This window comes from Malurus melanocephalus, unplaced genomic scaffold (genome assembly GCF_030028575.1).
Source record: "Malurus melanocephalus ecotype Western Australia unplaced genomic scaffold, MMel_1.1 scaffold_368, whole genome shotgun sequence".
Classification (NCBI taxonomy): domain Eukaryota; kingdom Metazoa; phylum Chordata; class Aves; order Passeriformes; family Maluridae; genus Malurus; species Malurus melanocephalus.
Genome location: NW_026623600.1, coordinates 568,223 through 588,797, shown reverse-complemented (window position 1 = coordinate 588,797; position 20,575 = coordinate 568,223). Strand labels below are relative to the sequence as shown.

Genomic DNA, 20,575 nt, shown 5'->3' with positions numbered 1-20,575 from the left:
GGTCACCCACCTTCAGGTCGGGGATGCCGTAGCCTTTCCTCAGGGTGATCTGGAACACCTCCAGGGAGCTGAGGAAGGCTGCCAGGCGGGTCAGGCTCTGTTTGCCACTGCCACCCACGCCGACCAGCAGCGCGTTCCCCCGCGGCGCCTCCAGGATCCGGCTGATGCGGCAGCTAAATTGAAGCACACACAATCTCTCATTAATAAGAGTATTTTCCTATTTCTCTGCCCGCTGCTTCTCAATATATATTTTATTCGCTCAGAAATTGTATTCTGAGCAGGATGGAGGATGTCAGTCCAGGAGCCGTGGCAGCAATCGATGTCCATCTCTGCTGAGACCTGTCCAGAGGATGGTACTGATGGAAAACACCCAGTTTTGTGGCAATTCACAATGTGCCCAGTTTTTTTCCACCTGCCAAGTCCTGCTGGATGGAACTCTAAGTTTAAGTGAAGGCTTGAATATCTTTGCAGGGAGGGCAAGAGGGAAAGGACATTACATTGTGTTAGAAATGAAGCCCACCTCCTCTGATTAATTTTTACAAATTTAGTAAGGGACAAAGAGATAAAATTAATAAAGTAAAAGTGATAGCATTGGGTTTATAGTTATAATTGTAATGATAGTGTAATTGTTAATAATAGTAATTTTTAACTATGTTGTTTTTATTGTGTTAGTTAAATATATATTTATAAGTAATTATATATATTTAAATATCTTTTATATATACTTAAATATCTTTTTATATTCGTATGTAAATTTGAAAGGTTGTTGTTCAGTTTATAGTTACAGTTGTATTTATGGTGTAATTATTAATAATAGTAATTTTTAAATATATTGTTTATACTGTGTTAAATACATATTTATAAGTAATTATAAATATTTATTTTTTTTAATATTAGTTTGTAAATTTTAAAGGTTGCATAGTTATTTTTGTGGTTAGCTGCAGTTATTTTCATCTTGGTCATCTGTTACTTCTTGATACATTTAATAGGTTTTGACATTTATAATATAGTTATTGTAACAACTTTTAACTAATATTCGTATTAAAATAACTTTAAGTTTTATTAAAAGCTAATATTTAGTTTTTCAAATATATTAACTATGTCWGTAAAACCATTTCTGCAAAATCACCATTGGAATGCACAATATATAGCATCTATCTCAATATTTGCGAAAGCTGACACTATTGTATGTGTTTATCACAACTGAAATGCCAAAACTGTGAGCAAAATTCAAGGCCCTGATGGAGCTCCCCAGGAAAGGCCCCTCTCCTGTCAGGGATTTGGGATTCCCTGCTGTGCCTTACAGCACATCCACACACGGCTGGAACGGCACAGACCCTGCCTGGAAACACAGCCCATGCTCCTCACTTATCCACACCACCACCACCACCACCACCATGAAAATGTGAGATTTTCCCACTCTCACAGAGAACTTGCTGTTGTTTCCAGGTCTGATCACATCTTCTGCCTAAGAGTCCTGTGCTGAACTCTGCCTCCCTGTCCCAGGATCCATGGAAGGTGTACCCAAAGCRGTCTGTATCCTATCCCCATCCCCATGAGCTGTTAAAGCAGCTGGAGCAGAGCTCTTTATCCTCAGCATGACCCAGCCCTGATAACACCCTCCGGGGGCCATCTCTGCTCATGGGCCATCCAGGGCTCTGGGAATGACCCATGGAATTCCATCATCCCATTGGGAGATGCCCTGCCCAGACAGGAGGAGCTGCACATCCCTACTGGCACAGAAACTGAGGCTGTGGGACACTGGGACACTGCTCCCACTGCATTCCCAGAGGAGAGGAGCTCCAGAAGCAGCCCTGGAGCTGCAGAGACGGACTGGAGCTGTGTGCAGGATCAGCGCTTGGACGAGAGCACATCCATCAGTGCAACGGGGCTGCAGCACCACCCTGCCCAACAGGGGGTCAGGCTGTGCTCTCCATTCCAAGGAACGTTCCCACCTTCCTTGACAGACACCTGTCTTTCAAACCAAGGCACTCCCTTTTGTTCTCTTTAAGCAAATGTTGACACTCCCCTGTGTTACTGCCCAGGCGAGAGGGGTTCAGAGGATCCCTCACTGCGCTGAGACACAAGGCCCATTCCCCTTTTCACAGCATTGCCTTTATTCAGCTCCCTTGATTATTTCCCTAGATTAATCTAATTATTTTTCAAATAAGATTCTGAGAAACACCACACAGCTTCATTACAACTCAAGTATTTTATAATACATGCACCGCCTCTGACTGATTTTTTGTAATTTTATAATTCAGCAATTTAATAATTTCTGTGAAATTATTTCCAYAAAAGCAATCCAGTCTGTGAGGAGAGCTTTAGCATTCCTGCTCTGAATTCCTGAGGCTWGCTCTGCCTTGATGCGCTCCCCAGGGCTCCGTGCTGTGACACAGCCCTGGGTGAGGTGACTGACAGGTATTCTCCCATGGCCCTACATATATTAAGTCATCAAATTTCCTTTTTTCTTCTTTTYTTTCTCTCMACTAAAAATGTTCAGCAAGTTCAAGCTGACAGTCAGAAGCTGTTTGAGATGGAAGAAGATTTGTATTTCAGCCAAATGCGATTTCCAAATGCAATGAATGGAATTCGCTTAGCTTTAGTGAAATTGTGAAATTGTGCAGGATACTGAAACCTTGCTTTCCTGATTATTCTCAGTATGAACTCATTTGTTTTGTCACAAATCCCAATCCATGTAAAGTTCAAGAGGAGCACAGGGTCAATATTCCTGTGACCATTCTTCAAGCAGAAACACACATGGGCAGCATGTACAGGACCAGTAACCCAAAGGAGGGAATGCCCAGACTGCCAGGGAAAATTTGCCCCAGCCCAATGAACAACAAGGCAGGTTGGGAGCTCTTGGAACATACAAACTTTGTTAAGAGGAGTAGTATTTACATATAATATACATATTACATATAGATATAGATACAGATATAGCTATAATTACATGTATATATATCTGTATAATTAGGCTGCTGGAGTGAGAACTGAACCCACCCAGCCTGGTGTGCAGCAGGTCAGTGCCTTCCTTCCAGCTCAGAGTCCCAAATCTCTTTCCTTGGGACAACGCTCCCGTACAAAATCAGCTAAAGCTCTGACTGCCAGGGTCAGTCCATCTTCTGGAGCCATCTGAGGCCATCTCAGCATTTCAGCACCCAGAGGTGACTCTGTCTCTGCTGGGACCTCCCCAGGCTGTGTGTGAAAGCTGGAGATTCCCCCAAGGCACTGTAAACAGCTCCATCATGAKCAGCAGGAGGTTCATTTCCATACAGTCCCACATGCCCAATTTCCAGCAGGAATCCCTCTGCACCTCCAGGCATCCACARGCAAGCAGGTTTTGCAGAGGATCAAAGCAGTTTAAGTGCCTCCATCCTTTAAAAGCAGTAGCCTGAATGCACATAATCTTCCTTCATACAGAGGAAAACCCCACTAAGGACCTGTGTAAACGTAGATCTAAACCAGCTGTCAGTGCTCAGGGAAACCCCAGTACAGCCAGCTCTGTCACTGGTTGTCAAGRGAAGGCAACAAAGTGCCTGAATGCCACATCTGATAAATGTTTGTACCAAGGGCCAAAGATTTCATGACAGAAGCCAGACCAAAAAAACACCAGCATGCAGAGCCTCCAGCTGAGAGCTCCAGAGTTCCAGAAATCCCCTCCAAACACCAGTTTGGAGCAGTGCAGTCTTTGTGCTGGACACAACACCTGGGCAGATGCAGCTCTGGCTCCCCTCCAGCTGCACAGCTGGGATCCTCACAGAACCATGGAATCCTTAGGGCTGGAAAAGATCATCAAGTCCAACTGTCCACCGTGTTCACCACTAAACCACATTCTCAGGTGTCCTAGCTACATTGTTCTTGAATATTTCCAGGGATGAGGGCTTCAGCACTTCCCTGGGCAGCTGTGCCAAGGCTGGACAGCCCTTTCAGTAAAGAGTTATTCCCTGATATCCAATCCAAACCTTGCTGCAGCCTGAGGCCGTTCCCTCTCCTCCTGTCCCTGTTCCCTGGAGCAGAGCCCGACCCCCCCGGCTGTCCCCTCCTGTCAGGAGTTGTGCAGAGCCACAAGGTCCCCCCGGAGCCTCCTTTGCTCCAGGCTCAGCCCCTTTCCAGCTCCCTCAGCCTCTCCTGGGGCTCCAGACCCTTCCCCAGCTCCCTCAGCCTCTCCTGGGGCTCCAGACCCTTCCCCAGCTCCGTTCCCTGCCCTGCACACGCTCCAGCCCCTCCATGTTCTCTGGTCAGAGCTGTCCCCAGGGCTGGAGGTGCCCCAGCAGTGCCAGCTCAGGGGACGGGCACTGCCCTGGCCCTGCAGCCACCCCAGTGCTGGCACAGCCCAGGTGCCCTGGGCTCATGTCCAGCTGCTGTCACCAGCACCTCCATGGCCTTTTCCCAAGCAGCTTTCCAGCCCCTCTGCCCCAGCCTGTGGTGTTCAATGGGGTTGTTGTGCCCTAAGAGCAGAACATGGTCCTTGCCCCTGTTGAACCACAGATTATTGGCCCATGGACCCATCCTCCTCCATCCTCCAGGAAACTCCTCAAAACAATCTGCACAGACAAATGATAAGAGCATTAAAGGCAGAAAATGSTCTCACATGTGGTGCATGGCATCCTCAAACAGCACCAGGTTCATGGCAGCATTGACTTCRTTGTAGCTGTCCAAGGCCTCCATGAGGATCTGGTTCAGCTCTTCCCAGGTTGGAACTGGCCTGTAGCCAGGCTCCCCRAGGCCTTTGGCAAAATGGCAATAAACATTCATGCACTTGGCCTGCTCTAAAGTGTCCTCAATGTCCTGTAAAAGAAAAAGAAAAGTAGTGTAGAGCCAGTATGGGGAAACCCACTGCAGCTCTGGGCCACCAACCAAGGGAACTGTGGTGTTCCAGCTTTGTTATGGCCATCCAGCTGCACCTGCAGGTTGGAAAATGGGAAAGAGGTACAAGAGAGAAAGAGTGGGAAAGGTAAATCACTGACTKCCCTTCCAACAAACCCATTCTGTTCYGTTGTGAACAGAACCAGACCTCAGCAGACCTCAACACTTACATCATAGCACTTCTTCACCACCTCCAGCTGGATTTTGTCAAAAGTTTCRTAATCCACTTGTTCAATCATCTTATCCCGGTACACCCGGCTGGATTCATGCAGGTAGAGCTTCACCAGGTCCTGGGGCTGCTTCAGGCATTCAGGAGTAGAGAACAGAAGGCCCTGTGGAGAGCAAAGGCAGTCAGGAAACCCATGGGAGCCTCACCCCAGCATGCACCGTGCTGGGTCACCCCTACAGCAACCTGAGCTTCTGAGCAAACCCACACCAAACAGCCCCAGGGAATGTGTCACTGTTACCACAAACCTCCCAAAGCTGCTTCTYAACCCAGACTGGTTTGGGTGGGAAAGGACCCTAAAGCTCAGCCCATCCCACCCCTGCCATGGCAGGGACACCTCCCACTGTCCCAGGTCACTCCCAGCCCCAATGTCCAGCCTGGCCTTGGGCACTGCCAGGGATCCAGGGGCAGCCACAGCTGCTCTGGGCACCCTGTGCCAGGGCCTGCCCACCCTCMCAGGGAAGKATTTCTTTCTAGTATCCCATCTGAACCTACTCTMTCTCAGTGTGAAGCCATTCCCTGTGTCCTGTCCCTTCATCCCYTGTCCCAAATCCTTTTCCAGATTTCCTGGAGCCCCTTCAGGCACTGAAAGGTCACAGTGAGGTCACTCTGGAGCAATCCTCAGGCTGAACAATCCCAGCTGTCCCAGCCTTCCCTCCCAGCAGAGCTGCTCCATCCCTCTGCCCATCCTGGAGCCTCCTCTGGGCTCTGTGCAGCAGCTCCAGCTCCTCCCTGTGCTGGGCTCCCTGAGCTGAACAAATGCTCCAGGCAGGGTCTGASAAAGCAGAGTAGAGGGACAGAATCACCTCTCTCAACCTGCTGCCCACACCCCTGGGAACACCTCTTTCCCACATTCTTTTGAAGGTTTATACTCATTACACCCATTTTGATCCCACCCAGMCTCCCTGGCCAGTCTGGAGGTCCAGCCCTGAGCAGGTGAGACCCTGCAGAGCCAGGCATCAACCCAGATGTGCAGCCTTTCCTTCCCCACTCCACACCATGGGTGCTTGGTCAAGATGGAAAAATACTTTGAAAATGTTAGTGGCGATTATTTTTTAATCAATTAATTTTAATTAGGTGCATTCTGCCTGCAGGAAACATCAGTTKCTGTCTGCTTAGCACAGTATGTTTACCATGAACTCTATTAAAATGTATAAAAGAATTATATTTCAAAGGGGTGCTGCCTATGCTAAACCTATCAACAGCACACAGGGTTTTCGATGGTATGAATTAAAAGGACAGCTTTTATTCCTAACATCTAATTATTTATACATTAAATATTAAAGSCATTGAAAGCAATGTAAAGCAGGCCCTTTCAGCTCACTGGTCCATGGCTCAGATTGTTTGGGTTTCACATCTGTCATTACAGCTGTCAAATCATTTTATTTGTACCAGAGGAAAAAAATAAATTGGTGAGAAAAGCTGACAGCTAAAAGAGAGGAAGGAGAAACACATCAGATCTTAAACTGGTTAAAATAAAATTGAAAATCACTCAATCCCTCTAAAAGAACTGAGTCTAGAGGCCCTCACACCCCAAAAGCTGCTTKGTTCCTGATGCAAGCACACCTAAGACTGCCTTGCGGGAACGAAATCCTCACCTCACACACCTGAAACCCCTTWTTCACTGAACATCCCCCCTGTTCTTACCCTGCAAACCCACCCTCCTCAGCCCAGAGCAACCAGGCTCCTCCACCAACAACCAGGAGCATCCCCCAGGAGCAGCAGCATCTTCCTGGGGGGTGAGCTTCCAGAAGGAGCTGTGGTATTGGGGCTGGGATGCACGAGGGACACACGGGGGACACACAAGGGACACATGAGGGACACATGAGGGACACATGAGGGACATGGGGGACACACGAGGGACACACGAGGGACACACAAGGGACACATGAGGGACACATGAGGGACACATGAGGGACATGGGGGACACACGGGGGGCACACGAGGGACACACGAGGGACACACGGCATCAGGTCATTGCACCTGGGAAAGGTGTGGGGCCAACATTAAATAGAAACAAACAAAAAGAGGAATGGAGAATCCCTGGAATGGGGAATGAGGAGCACTCCTGTCACTGCTCCTGCCCTCTGGCCCAGATCAGGRTCTGGCAGGATGATTTCCAACACCCCCAACCTTGGCATATTCAGCARCTCAAATTAAAGCTCCATTGCAACRCTTCTGTTCTCCCCCTGTGCCTCTCAGAGCCCAGATTAACTGGAAGGCAGGATTTAACCTGACCCACATCTCACACTGGAGCTGCTGATGTTCAGCTGAGCACAAGTGACAGGCCTGGCTCCTTCCTGACACAAGGAGTTATTAATTGTCCRAGGTACTGTTGCTGGATTTCCCTGTCCTGTCATCCCTTCAGCTCTTGTCTGATGGGCAGACACAAAGCACTGAACTTCCATGTACCTGCTTTGTGTAACAGATGTTAACAAGGACAGGGACAAATGACCAGCTGGGGGTTTAGAGCASCTTATGGTGCTGACCCTCTGTATGGCTGCTGAGAAATGGATCACWTTTTATTAATCAGCCTGAAACTCTGAAAGGCTCTCTGAGCAGTAACACCAAMTGCTTCAAAGTGTGAGATTGCTGGGAAAACAGGAAAACAAAAAAAACAAAACAAAACCTCACCAATGATGGAGAAAACATTTCCRAAGCTCAACAACTTCCCTTTGGTRCAGTAGCTGGTAATTCAATTTCAGTGATAAAATCAGAGCTGGTTTTGATTGATTTATCAGCTCTTTAAATGCCATCCTGTGTGCACWAAGMTGAGCACCTGACAGATGTGCTGGTACAGGCCACCAGGCTGTCCTGGCCCTGGCACAGCACTGCACCCATTACTGCTCTCCTGTCCTCACAGAGTCCCCAATTCCTGTCCCATGCCATGAGAGCTTCCCTGTGTGGTGGGGTGATGCCATCGACCCCACACTCACACAATTGGGGTGGGGCTCACCCAGACAAGCCCCCATCCCACTCACAACAGCCCCAGCATGAAGGGCTGAGGCCAGGAGCCCAAAGYTCCCTCCAGCTGGTCCCTTTTCCAGCCAGAGGACACTTCTAAACCCTCAAAATCTGCACCTCCTGCACTGCTGGACCTGTGCATCCCTCCCCACTGGCCAGAGGAGGCTATAAAGTAAATAAACTTTTGGCTGATCTTCCCAAAGTCATGGGTGATGGCTCTGGAATCCATTCAGAAGCAGTCAGGAGTTAGGGAATGGCCCAGGGTCACCCCTTTGCTCATGGGACACACATGCTGTGTCATTACTGGGTGGGGACACTGTAATGTCCCCAGGCTCACCAAGAGCCAGAGGGACACAGGTAACCAGCTGCCTGTGACATCAGGACAAACTGCAGTGCYACAGGACAGGAGCTGCACTTACTTGGAAGATATTGGAGAAGTCCCTTAGGTTGAAAACGTAGTGGAACTTGAGAGCTGTGGGCAGGAAAGTGGCAGCCACCCTSCGGTGCAGCCCCAGGGCCAGGGCAATCAGCTGCTGGGCTGATTTTTGCACGGCCTCTGGGAAATTCCCACTGGTCAGGTGCTGCACTAAAATGGTGCTGTAGATCCTGGACAAGGCCTCCTGGTCAGGGTTGGAGAGGGCAAAGACACAGAAGTGACGCTGAGGAAGAGAAAGTGAGGCATGGAAAGGTCAGAGAGATGGCAATGCCAGGTCAGTGCCCTTKGGGGATTTGCTGTGGCTGAACACAGCACTCAACAATCCCTTCTAGGCTCCATTTCCCAGGRAAGGTTGGCCCAGATGAACTTTCAAGGTTCTTTCCAACCTGGGATGCCCTATAATCCCAACACCTTYAGTCCACCAGAACCATCTCCCCCTTCCAATTTCCCACAAGGACAGTGGAAAGGTGACCCCTTGCTGGCTGAACAAGGGATTTTCAATGGCATTTCACAAGGGGAGCTCAGTCCATTGAAGAGCTGAAAGGTCTGAAGGTCCCACTGCCCCCTGATGAAGCTCATCCCGTCCCTGGTAGGAGCAGCCCTTGGAYGGTGCCACCCCCCAGAAGATCCTTTATAGATCTGCAACTTGCAAAGAAAGAGGAGATCATGGGATGGCTGAGGTTGGAAATYACCTCCAAGATCATCAAGTGCAACCTCTGACCAAATCCCAYGTGCCCACTAAACCATACTGGGAAGTGCCACATCCACTGGTTTTGGACACTTCTAGGGATTGGTGAGTCCCTGGACAGCCAGTTCCAATCCTGGCCACCAAAAAACTTCCATGAACTCTGGTCCAGCAGTAAATATCAGCTACAGGAGGGAAAAATCCACCTGTCTGGACCAGAAATTTTCCTGAGAGTGGGAGTCAGCTGGCTGGGAACTTGTGACTTCTTCCTCCCACTGAGCAGCAAAATGAGAGGAAACACAAAGAAGGGAGGAAGGCAGCAAAGCTTCTGCCTGTCCCTCAAGAATTGCAGACACTTCCCAGACCCATGCTGGTTCTCCTGATCGAATCCCCTGGTTCTACAGGGCTGTACCTGGAGCCGGGGGTTGATGGTGAAGCTGCCCGCAGTCGGGTTCATGCAGGACACGTACTGCACATTGCTGATCTCCTTCAGGGACAAACGGCTCCTGTCGTACCTTGGGGCACAGCAAAAGCCACAGATGGGGACCACAGCTGGGCCAGACACTGCTGCTGTGCCTTGAGTGTGTCTGTGGGCCTCCAGGACCTACTGCTGTCCCCTGAGTGTGTCAATGAGCTGCCAGGACCCACTGCTGTCCCCTGAGTGTGTCTGTGGGCTGCCAGGACCCTTTGCTATCCCTCGAGTGTGTCTGTGGGCTTCCAGGACCTACTGCTGTCCCYTGAGTGTGTCCATGAGCTGCCAGGACCCTCTGGCTCCAGGGGGACCTGTCCTTTCTCCAGGGCAGGGTCCTGGCTGCTGCACGTGTGCACATGGTCCAGCACGGGGTCCTGCTCCTGACATTTCCACCTGCTGGTCACAAATGCTGAGCAGAGCTCTGGGGTCGGAGCTGGCACTGGCATGGAAATGTGGGAATGAGAGGAGTGTCCCCTGTTTGGGCCAGCCTGGGAGAGGGCAGTCACACTGTCCCCAGGGAGGGACGGGGCTGCTGGCAGAGCCAGGGTGCAGCAGAGCCCCTGGGTCAATGCTGGGGCACCCTGAGGGCACAGGAGCTGTGCCMCTGTCCCTCCTGAGCACCCCGGGCTGAGCAGGAGCACCCAGAGGGAGAGGGGCAGGGAGCCTGGAGCTGCCTGGGAGGGGACAGGTGGCACAGGGTGTCCCCAGCACATGGCATTGCTCCACACAACCCCAGAGCCCTCTGTCTGCCCAGCACCCACCGTCCCCATGGCTGGGAAGCTTTTGTTGGAGTCACACACAGCTGAGGACACTGGCAATGGCTCTGCCCTCGCAGGGGAGAGCTGTGAGTGTCCCTGTCCCACACAGCACCCCCACCCACAAAACACCCCAATCTCCTTCCAAAACACCGCCACTGCTTTTCCTACCAGTTCCCTCTGCCTGGAAAATAACTGTTTGCTGCTGCCCAGATGGAAACAGGCACTCATGGCAGGGGCAGCTCATCACAGCTGAGGCCAGCCCCTGCATCCCCCATGCTCAGCATGGCAGGGAAAGCTCCCTCAAGCCAGGCAGGGTGTGCTGGGGCCATGGACACCCCAAAATGCACCCAGAGCCCCCAGCCAGCTCCAATACGGCATGGGAAGAGGGCACTGCACTGTGCTCCATCTCAAACCCCATTCCCCAGAGCAGAGCTGCACCAAAGGACCCCAGGCCAGCCCCAGCAGTACCAGTGGCCATAGTCCAGGTGCTGCCTGAGCAGCGTGTGGGGCTGCACCGTCCCATAGGCGTCCACCTGCGGCATGTTCAGGTCATCCATGAAGTACACCAGCCTCTTGCTGCCCGGAGGACCGTAGTTCCTGCCAGCCTTTTTGTCCAGAGGCTTCTCCAGCACACCTGCACAGGGACAAGGGACAGGGAATGATTGCTCAGCTCAYCCTCTGCCCGCGGGGAGCAGCTCCAGCTGCCCCGGGAGCCCCAGCCCTCCCAGCTCCACCAGGAGTGTTCATGGCTTTCTAGGAAGGAAGAGCTGGTCTTGGCACAGGACACTGCTCCCCAGCAGGACAGTGGCTGTTCCCTGGCCAGGGGACCTGTCTGGGGCTGGCAGGACGGTGGCTGTCCCCAGGCTGTGGCTGGCAGCCCTGCAGGGCCACTTGAGCAGATTTTTGGTCCAACTCAACCCAAATCACCAAGTTCTCAATGTCTCCTTGCAAACAAAACTCAGCAAAMTCTGCTACAAACCAGGTCTACTTCGGAGCAAACACCAGCTTGTCATGGAARATAAAGCCTTTCCCATCCCTTCTGCATATTTGTTTAAACTCAATCCTCCTGCCTGAGGTTATTCTCATCACAGCACACTGAGTGTCCCCGAGCACGGACAGCAGTGGCTCAGCACGGGAACAGAGCCAAGGAGATGCTGGAGCACAAAGTTCATGAGCAGAGTGGATTTTGTGAAAGAAAATGAATTTTTTTACATCTTTTAGGCAAAGGAAAAGGGTTGGTTTTAGGCCTGAACAACTTCAGAACAATCAAAATAATATCATATACTTTAATGAGCCAAAGAGAATCACAAAATCTCAAAAMGGTTTGAGAAGGAAGGGCCTTTAYMGACCATCCAGTGCCACCCCWKCCATGKCAGGGACACCTCCCACTGTCCCAGGTCACTCCCAGCCCCAATGTCCAGCCTGGCCTTGGGCACTGCCAGGGATCCAGGGGCAGCCACAGCTGCTCTGGGCACCCTGTGCCAGGCCCATCCTACCCTCCCAGGGAACAATTCCTGCCCAATATCCCATCCATCCCTGCCCTCAGACACTGGAATCCATTCCCTGTGTCCTGTCCTTCCAGGCCATTGTCCATAGTCCCTCTCCAGCTCTCCTGGAGCCTTTGAGTCCAGAGAAGGGCAATGAAGCTGATGAAAGAGCGGCTGAGGGAGCTGGAAAGGGGCTGAGCCTGGAGCAAAGGAGGCTCCGGGGGGACCTTGTGGCTCTGCACAACTCCTGACAGGAGGGGACAGCCGGGGGGTCGGGCTCTGCTCCAGGGAACAGGGACAGGAGGAGAGGGAACGGCCTCAGGCTGGGCCAGGGCAGGGCCAGGGGGGACATCAGGAGGAATTTCCCCATGGAAAGGGTGCTCAGGCCTTGGCAGGGGCTGCCCAGGGAGGTTTGGAGTGCCCATCCCTGGAGGTGTCCCAGGAAGGGCTGGAGGTGGCACTGAGTGCTCTGGGCTGGGGACAAGGTGGGGATGGGCACAGGATGGACTCSATGGGCTGGGAGGGTTTTTCCAACCTCAATTATTCCTCGAGTCTCTTTGCCAGACTGAACAGCCCCAAACACTTGCATGTTCCCTGATTCCCTCCCCAGCATTACCCAAATTCCCACATAACCCAACAAGCCTCAATCCAACAYGAGCTGTCCCATTCCTCTCCAGTTTTTAATGGGTTACTATATGAGTAAAAGAGAACATGGAGAGAAAACTCCTCATTTGGGAGCTCTGGAAAATTCCCATTTGTTCCAGCAGAAGGCTGAGGTCATGTGTTGCTCTAAACTGCAGCATATTGGGAATATTTACAATACTGGACTGATATTTAATGCAAATCACCTCATGCTGCTGCACAAAATGTTTTATAGGTTATTGATTCCTTTCCCTGCAGCCCAAGCAACCTTCAATGCCTCAGTGAGGGGCAAAGCACACAGCAGCAGCTCTCCTCTGCCTGGATTCTGGGATGATTTTCCTGCCAGGGTCTTCCTTGGAGACCAYCCTCACTCCCAGGTGCTCCTGGAGATGGAGGCAGAATTTGTTTCACTGCCACAGTTTGCAGTTATCACCAGCCCTGTGAGCAGCAGCATGGTGAGGAGCAGCTCTTGGCATTTAGTGGGAATGTTGATAAAAAATTGGTGCAAATGTACACCTCAGCCATTCCTTATCAAGGCCAAAAGTTATTAAGGAAAATTTATATTCTGGGTTTTTTTTTTTTCAGACCACAAATCTTTTAAAAGCTCATTTGTTTCCTGCTTGGGTGCCCTGCAGACAGCCTGGTTACCCACTAAGAATTCAGCTGTTTTCTTGCCAYAGACACTTCAGCACAAAGGCGTGAATTGTGCTTAGAAAAATGATAGATTTTTCCTCAGCGGAGCCTCTCTCCCCCTTCAATAAAACCACAATATTTGAAATTTCTGGTAGCAAGTCAAATTAAGTGTTTCAAATAAGCATTTAATTTAAATTTAATTAGGCCTTAATTAACATATAAAATCAGCCCTTTTCGAGGTTAAACAAGGATGCAGGAGATTCATCATAGTGAAATGCAATTACTGGGGATGAAGTGACATGTTTGTGGAAGTTGCATTTTAATTCAAAGCCTATCCCACAATAATCCTGAAGGGTCCCCGCCCCGAGCTCCTGTCACATCCCTGTCAGCCCCTCAAACACTCACTGMACACCAGGCTTGGCAAGTGGGGCTCCTCTCACCCTGAGGGCTGAGGGGGAAAGGTTACCAACACCAAAAGTACAACATTTATTGTCATTTTCTCACGGCAGATCTGGAGTGGGAAGGTGTGGAATGAGGGCAGGGCTACAGCTGGTGGAGGAGCACAGCAGCGATCCAGGGTCCACAGGAARTGGGATTTGGTCACAATATACCAAAGAAAACCCCCAAACTGTGCCCAGGTTTGGGCACAGAGAGTGTCTGGCTCCTTTTAACCATTATACACACGAAATTCTGTCAGCCATAAGCCTACAAGGATGGTTTGAACCACATTCCTGTGCTTCCCCTGAAGAGAGCAGCTCTGCACCTTAAAAATCTCTGTCCCAACCGCCACCTTGACTAACAATTCCTGGCTTTCAGGCTGGCTCTTTCTAAAGTGAATAAAAATTTAAATTCCAAACTGCTTTGGATTCACATTTTACCAATCTAAAGAGGCACCTGCTGGGGGAAAAAAAAGCAGCCAACTGACAAACTCCACAAAAAGGGACAAATTAACTCTGAAAAATGAGCAGCAGGGCAGGATGCCAAGCAGTACAAATCAGACTTCCCCATGATGAAGACGTGCTGGGCTCTGCAGAGGAAGGAAGGAAGGGCTGGGCTCAGCCTGGAGCTCAGAGTGACAGGGACACGCTGTACCTGTCCCCACACCTGTGCAGGTCCTGGCAGCTGAGCACACACAGACAGCCCAGCCCCCCTCACACAGGGACACTTTCCACACCAGGGGAAATGTGAATGAATGCTGTAACCCTCACACTGCCCATGGCAGTGAGACTGGCCAGAAGGGGAGCTTTTACCCATTTTTTGCTTGAAGGACAAGAAGCCCAAATAATTTGCCGTGTGCAGAAGAACCAACAAGCCCAGAAACCCTCCCAACCCTGCCCCAGAGAGCAGATGTGGCCCCACAGCATGGCCCCAGAGCATGGGCTGGGTCTGTCACCTCTCTGCGAACAGATCAGCCCCAGAGAGCAATTTTAAACCACAAATTTTTTCTGAAAACATTTGCAGTTTCGGGAGCCTGGCAGAGCAGGGATGAAGCTGGGGACACTCTTTGCCTTCAGCATCAGTCCAGGCTGGGATTGTGTCCCAGCTGGCACCACTCAGTCATGAACAGCCAAAAGAGGGGAGGTTAATTCTCCACAGGTCATCACAGGATCATGGGATGGGTTGGAATGGATGGAAGAGACCTTACAGACCATCTCATTTCAACCCCTTTACCATGGCAGGGACACCTCCCACTATCCCAGGGGGCTCCAAGTCCCTCCAGCCTGGCCTTGGACACTGCCAGGGGTGGGGCAGCCACAGCTGCTCTGGGGCAGTAGAAGGAGATGGGCTCAGCTGGCCAGAGCATGGTGCTAACAAAGCCAAAGTTTGGATTTGATCCCTGTATGGGCCATGCCCTGAAGAGCTGGACTTGGTGATCCTTGTGGGTCCCTTCCAACTCAGAATATTCTGTGATTTCTGGACATTTAGGTTAAACCAAGCTGCATAATGGAAGCAGTTTGGTTTACAGTGACCCACAGTTGTTATTCCACTCAAAACAAAGCAGTTACTTTGTTACTTGCTAATAAATACATGCAAAATTATGTTATCTTTCTTTGGCCACCATTCCAAAATGAGGCACCTTTCAAGAACTTCCCCATTTTCTTCATCTCTGAAGAGACTGAACATCAAAATTGATCTTAGTGGAGTCTCAAAATTAATTTTTCGCTGATCCTCAAAATCCTCATCAGCAATATTCTTACAGACTTCCCTGGGGCCAGAAATTCCTTGGGGATTTGAACCCCCTAAAGCAAGCTCTGTGTCTCTGGGGAGGGGGTGTGGGAGCTGCTCCATGGGACWTTCTGGGCTGTGGCAGGATGGGAGGACAGCCCCAGGAGCCAGCCCTGGCTTACAGCCTGCACATTTCCATTAGCACCATCCTCACTGCTAATTGGGATGCAATTCCCATCATTGCACCCTGAGGACAGTTTGGATCCTCTCCAAGAAACCCGTCCGATTGAGAACAGGCTGGAATTCCAGCACATTAAAGACATACTTCAGGTCAGAGACAAGCCATAAAAACTGCAGCAGATTGAAGCCTGGGCTTTGGCACAGGCCTGAAGCAGAGTGGTGGGGTTAGGAATGCAAATTGTCAGGTTGGAAAATAAATCCAGGGCTCTGCTGGAGCGGAGAGCTCCACTGTGGGACCGGGGGTGTGCCCACAAATGGCACAGACAGCTCACCCACGGCTCTTCCCTTCCACTTCCCAGGGCACACCCTGCTCCAAACCCCAATGGATGCCCCAGGAATGTCACAAAATCACAAAAACCTGATGCCTTAGGATTTTTTGCTTCTATATTTTCATGTATCTGTACTCTTATACTTCTCCAGTGCGCAGCACTGAGCTCCTGTTCTCCCATCTTTAGACAAAACAATTCCTCTCTGGGCCTGAAATCCAAGGAGACTTCGCTGCCTCAGGGCCCAGAAATATGGAAACAACAGAGAATTGGGGGGAGCAAACTTGGGGTGGGTGACATCATCACCTGAAGGTGTCATTGGAGAATTGGGGCCCGATGTGTTCATGAGACAGAACTGATAAAAGGGGAAGATCTCGTGACTCGGGGTCCATTCTGGGTGTGGCCTCAGGAGGAAGCTTTGTCTGCCCTGAATGTACCAGTAGGCCTGGATTAAATTGTCTGCTTTTATTCTCTTCACTTTGTCTGGCCTCTGTTTCAGGTAAGCCTTGTTTTAGGCATCAGACCAAACCAGAATCACAGAACCTTTGAGATTGTCGAGTCCAGCCTGTGACCCAACACCCCCTTGTCACCCAGACCATGGCACTGAGTGCCACATTCAGGCTTTTCTGAAACACCTCCAGGGACAGTGACTCCACCGCCTCCCTGGGCAGCCCATTCCAGTGCCCAGTCACCCTTTCTGTGAAGAAATTCTTCCTCATGTCCAACCCAAACCTCCCCTGGTGCAGTTTAAGCCACCAGTGYCTTACCTTGCAGCATGGCAGAGGTGGTGTAGTAGTTAAAGGGGACCTTCTTCACCAGGTACAGGTCGGTGTCCAGGGAGCAGAGGGTGTCCCCCAGCAGCACCGACTTGCCCGTGCCAGCAGTGCCCACCAGCATCACGGGGCGCYGGCGCTGCAGGAGCCGCAGCACCAGGAACCGCAGCCGGAGCGTCTCTGCCGTGGGCACCAGGCAGGCCTGGGGGACAGCAACAGCTCAGTGTCCCCAGCCCGGCCACCACCCCACAGCCACACCCTGGGACAGCTGGCAATGGCTGAGGTGACCCCAGGCTGCTCTACAGGAGGAATGACACCCTGCTGCTGCCAGCCATTCAAATCCCCCTTTCCAGTGGTGAATCAGGAACTGAACCCTAACTCTAGGAACTGAACCCCAACTTTGGGAACTGAACCCCAACACTGGGAAACGAACCTCAACACTGGGAACTGAACCCCAGCACTGGGAACTGAACCCTGACACTGGGAACTGAACCCTGACATTGAGAACAGAACCCCCAACTTTGGGAACTGAACCCTGACACTGGTAATTGAACCCCAACACGGAGAACTGAACCCTGACACTGGGAACTGAACCCAAATATTGAGAATTGAACCCCAACACTGGGAACTGAACCCCAACACTGGGAGATGAACCCAAACAGTTTCTTTCCAGAGGCAGTTCGACAGCTGAGTGCTGGGAGCAGCATCTGGACCTCCCCATAAACACACACCTTGTTAAAACAGTGACAATTTTTACATCTGTGGCMCTTCTAAATGGACACAGAGATGCAACTGACAACCCCAATCACCACCTGAGAAACTTTTTTTGGCCCAAACATAAAGATCTCTGTTTGCAGCCATGACAATGACATGTCATGGTGTCTCAGGGGCTTTTTCCCCGCTCTGTTTCACACCTGCTTTCTGCAGGCCAGGTCCCCCCCATCCTGCACCCTGGGCACAGCAGCTCCCTGCCCCTGCTGTACATCACTTGTGTTTTGAAGATGGATGGAGACTGTGCTGTTACAAAGCACAGTAAAAAAAGATGGGTAATTTAGTTGTAACCCATAAAGAATTCCATCAGTGCCAGACTTTTCACCAGATGTCAYTGAAACACCCACGTGAAGTCACTAAAACACAGCAACCCCTGCAGCCACACAGCCTGCCCTGGTAACCYACCTGCAGGGGCACCTCTGGGTCAAATTCAAACTGAGAAATAAGTTTAGACCAAGGCTCAAACTTCTTTGTTTCTGGATCAATGTAAAAGTCAAAGACTGTGCCCTGAGAAGGAAACTTGATKGTTTTGAATTCTGCCACCCACCACTTGCTGAACTCCACCCGGTRGTCCACAAGCTGCAAGACAAAGAGAGAAGGAACCAGGTGAATTTGGAGAAATTCATTAGAGATGGAAAATATTATTTAWCCCAGTCCACCAGAGTGGGATTAGTCCTTAAAATATATTCCACAGCATAACAATCTTGTCCTTTTCCCCATTATTAAGTCTAATTCTTAATTTTGTTCATTTTTTCTCATCACTCCTATTAATTCCCCTAAATAATTCATCCTCTGTGTTGATCACTCCTAGTATGTCTGAGATTAGACAGATGGATCAATTTGAAAAAGAGAAATACGTGCCTATGACTAAACAGACACTTGATTGATTTTTGGTGCCTACTTCTTGCAACAGACAAGGACACCACATCCATCTCCATCCATGGCCATGGACAGTCAGAGCATGCATACCAAATCTCCTCCTCATAAATCACCCCGCCCTGCAGACACTGAGTTGTTGTTTTCTGGCCTCTTTTCAAGCAGGAGCAGCAGGGCTGCACACACCAGAGCAGCAAAGCATGGCAGAGACCCCGTGCTCCTATGGCTCTGCTGCTCCCATGCTGCCACAGAGCCCAGCAGCTCCTGCTTTCCTGTCTTTCCCCATCCAATCTCTCCATGCAGGGAGATTTTGAAGCATCTGAACTTTTGGAGAGAGCTGGGGTGACAGTTTTTGCTTTAGATTCTGAGTCAGGATTTGGAAAATGTGCTTAGTCCCCTTCCCTGCCTCAGGTCTCCTCTGTAAAACTGGGCCAGTCTGAACCCTTCCCACGCAGAGCACAGGGACTGCAGCCTTCAGCCCTCGGGAGAAACAGGGGGGGCAGGAGGGGAAAAGTGCTGCTAAAAAGATGTCTGGAAGAGAGCAGATGCATCACTGAGCCAGTTTTAGCAGCACAGTTTGYTCCTGGGSTATCTGCRGGTCTCTTGTCCCCACAGCCACCCCACAGGCTTTCCTGGGACAAAGTGGGACCATGGACAGCTCAATCTCCATCATGAACCTGACTTCAAACTGCGTGTCCTCTGCAAAGCTCCCTGAGCCGCCGCACATCAAAAGAGCAGAGGATTTGGAAAACACATTATTAGCTTCCAGGATTTGGCAGTCTCGTGCTGCCCAGAGAGGCAGGATGACTGTAATTCCCATTCTCCCGTTGTCACAGCTGCTCAGGCCGGCAGCAGAGCAGGGATGTGCAGCTCTGCTAAAAGCTTTCTCACCGTGGTGCCTCGCAGCGCTGGGAGGGGCTGCCCGTCCCCCTGAGCCCTTAAGTGGAGCAGCCCCAGTTCCACTGCCAGAATGGTGTGGAGCTCAAACTGCTTCCTTAACAAAAACCCCATATGGATTTCTGCTAATTTCAGAGCCTGGAAATGGCAAATCTATCATCTGTTTTTACAGAGGGGCCCCGCTCCCCACCAACAAGGGCTGAGCAGCAGGAAGCCTTCCAGCCTGTTTCTCCTGACATTTCGGCAGCGAAAGGTCACCGCGAAGGGCACCTTCAGCAGGGAGCAATAAACAGCTTTTATATTGGATCATTTTTCATCAGGCTGCCCCAGCTCGGACGCCGTGCGCTCACACTCTCCTCCCTGACATTTACAGAGCAGCGCGGGCAGCAGCGCCCGGCCCCGCTTCCAGTCCGGCATCGTCCCGACGGGACACAGCCTGCTGCCACAGCTCCTTCTGACAGAAACCTTGCACACACCCTGCCACAGCTCCTCCGGTCATACCCCTGCTCCTCCTGACACAAACCTTGTACACACCCTGCCACAGCTCCTCCTGACAGAAACCTTGTACACACCCTGCCACAGCTCCTCCTGACACAAACCTTGTACACACCCTGCCACAGCTCCTCCTGACACACCCAGCTCCTCCTGTCACACCCAGCTCCTCCTGTCACACCCTGCTCCTCCTGTCACACCCTGCTCCTCCTGTCACACCCAGCTCCTCCTGTCACACCCCACTCCCGTCACACCCAGCTCCTCCTGGCACACCCTGATCCTCCTGTCACACCCTGATCCTCATGTCACACCCTGATCCTCCTGTCACACCCAGCTCCTCCTGTCACACCCTGATCCTCCTATCACACCCTGATCCTCCTGTCACACACCCTGCTCCTCCTGTCACAAACCCTGCCACACACCCTGCCACAGCTCCTCCTATCACACCCAGCTCCTCCTGTCACACCCCTGCTCCTCCTGTCACACCCAGCTCCTGTCACACCCCAGCTCCTGTCACACCCCAGCTCCTGTCACACCCCTGCTCCTCCTGTCACACCCAGCTCCTGTCACACCCCAGCTCCTGTCACACCCCAGCTCCTCCTGTCACACCCCAGCTCCTCCTGTCACACCCCAGCTCCTGTCACACCCCAGCTCCTCCTGTCACACCCAGCTGTGCACATCCATCCCCACAGCCTGACTGAGCCAGTACCTCCCCCCAGAGCCCCCAGAGCTGCCTGCCCAGAGGGGAGCTCACCTGAGTGTCCCAAACACCCACCTCAGCACCCCCAGCCAAGACTGCTCCACTTCAGGAGAAGCACATGATCCCCAGACCCCATCCTGCYCTGCCCTGCCCTGCTCTGCCCAGCACCCCTTTCTTGTGTAACTCAACCAGAAATCGAGGACAGACAGCTCTCAGCACACC

General features: G+C 51.3%; 1 protein-coding gene across 1 annotated transcript in view; it reads right to left on the bottom strand.

Annotated features, from left to right (window-relative positions):
- The window catches only part of DNAH9 (dynein axonemal heavy chain 9), a 189,280-nt gene that overhangs the window by 120,253 nt on the left and 48,452 nt on the right, over positions 1 to 20,575 (bottom strand). The window contains 8 exon segments of the mRNA XM_057378622.1: positions 7 to 173; positions 4,595 to 4,791; positions 5,040 to 5,201; positions 8,479 to 8,718; positions 9,593 to 9,695; positions 10,879 to 11,044; positions 16,612 to 16,819; positions 17,794 to 17,967. Of these exon segments, the coding sequence (XP_057234605.1) occupies positions 7 to 173; positions 4,595 to 4,791; positions 5,040 to 5,201; positions 8,479 to 8,718; positions 9,593 to 9,695; positions 10,879 to 11,044; positions 16,612 to 16,819; positions 17,794 to 17,967 (1,417 nt within the window).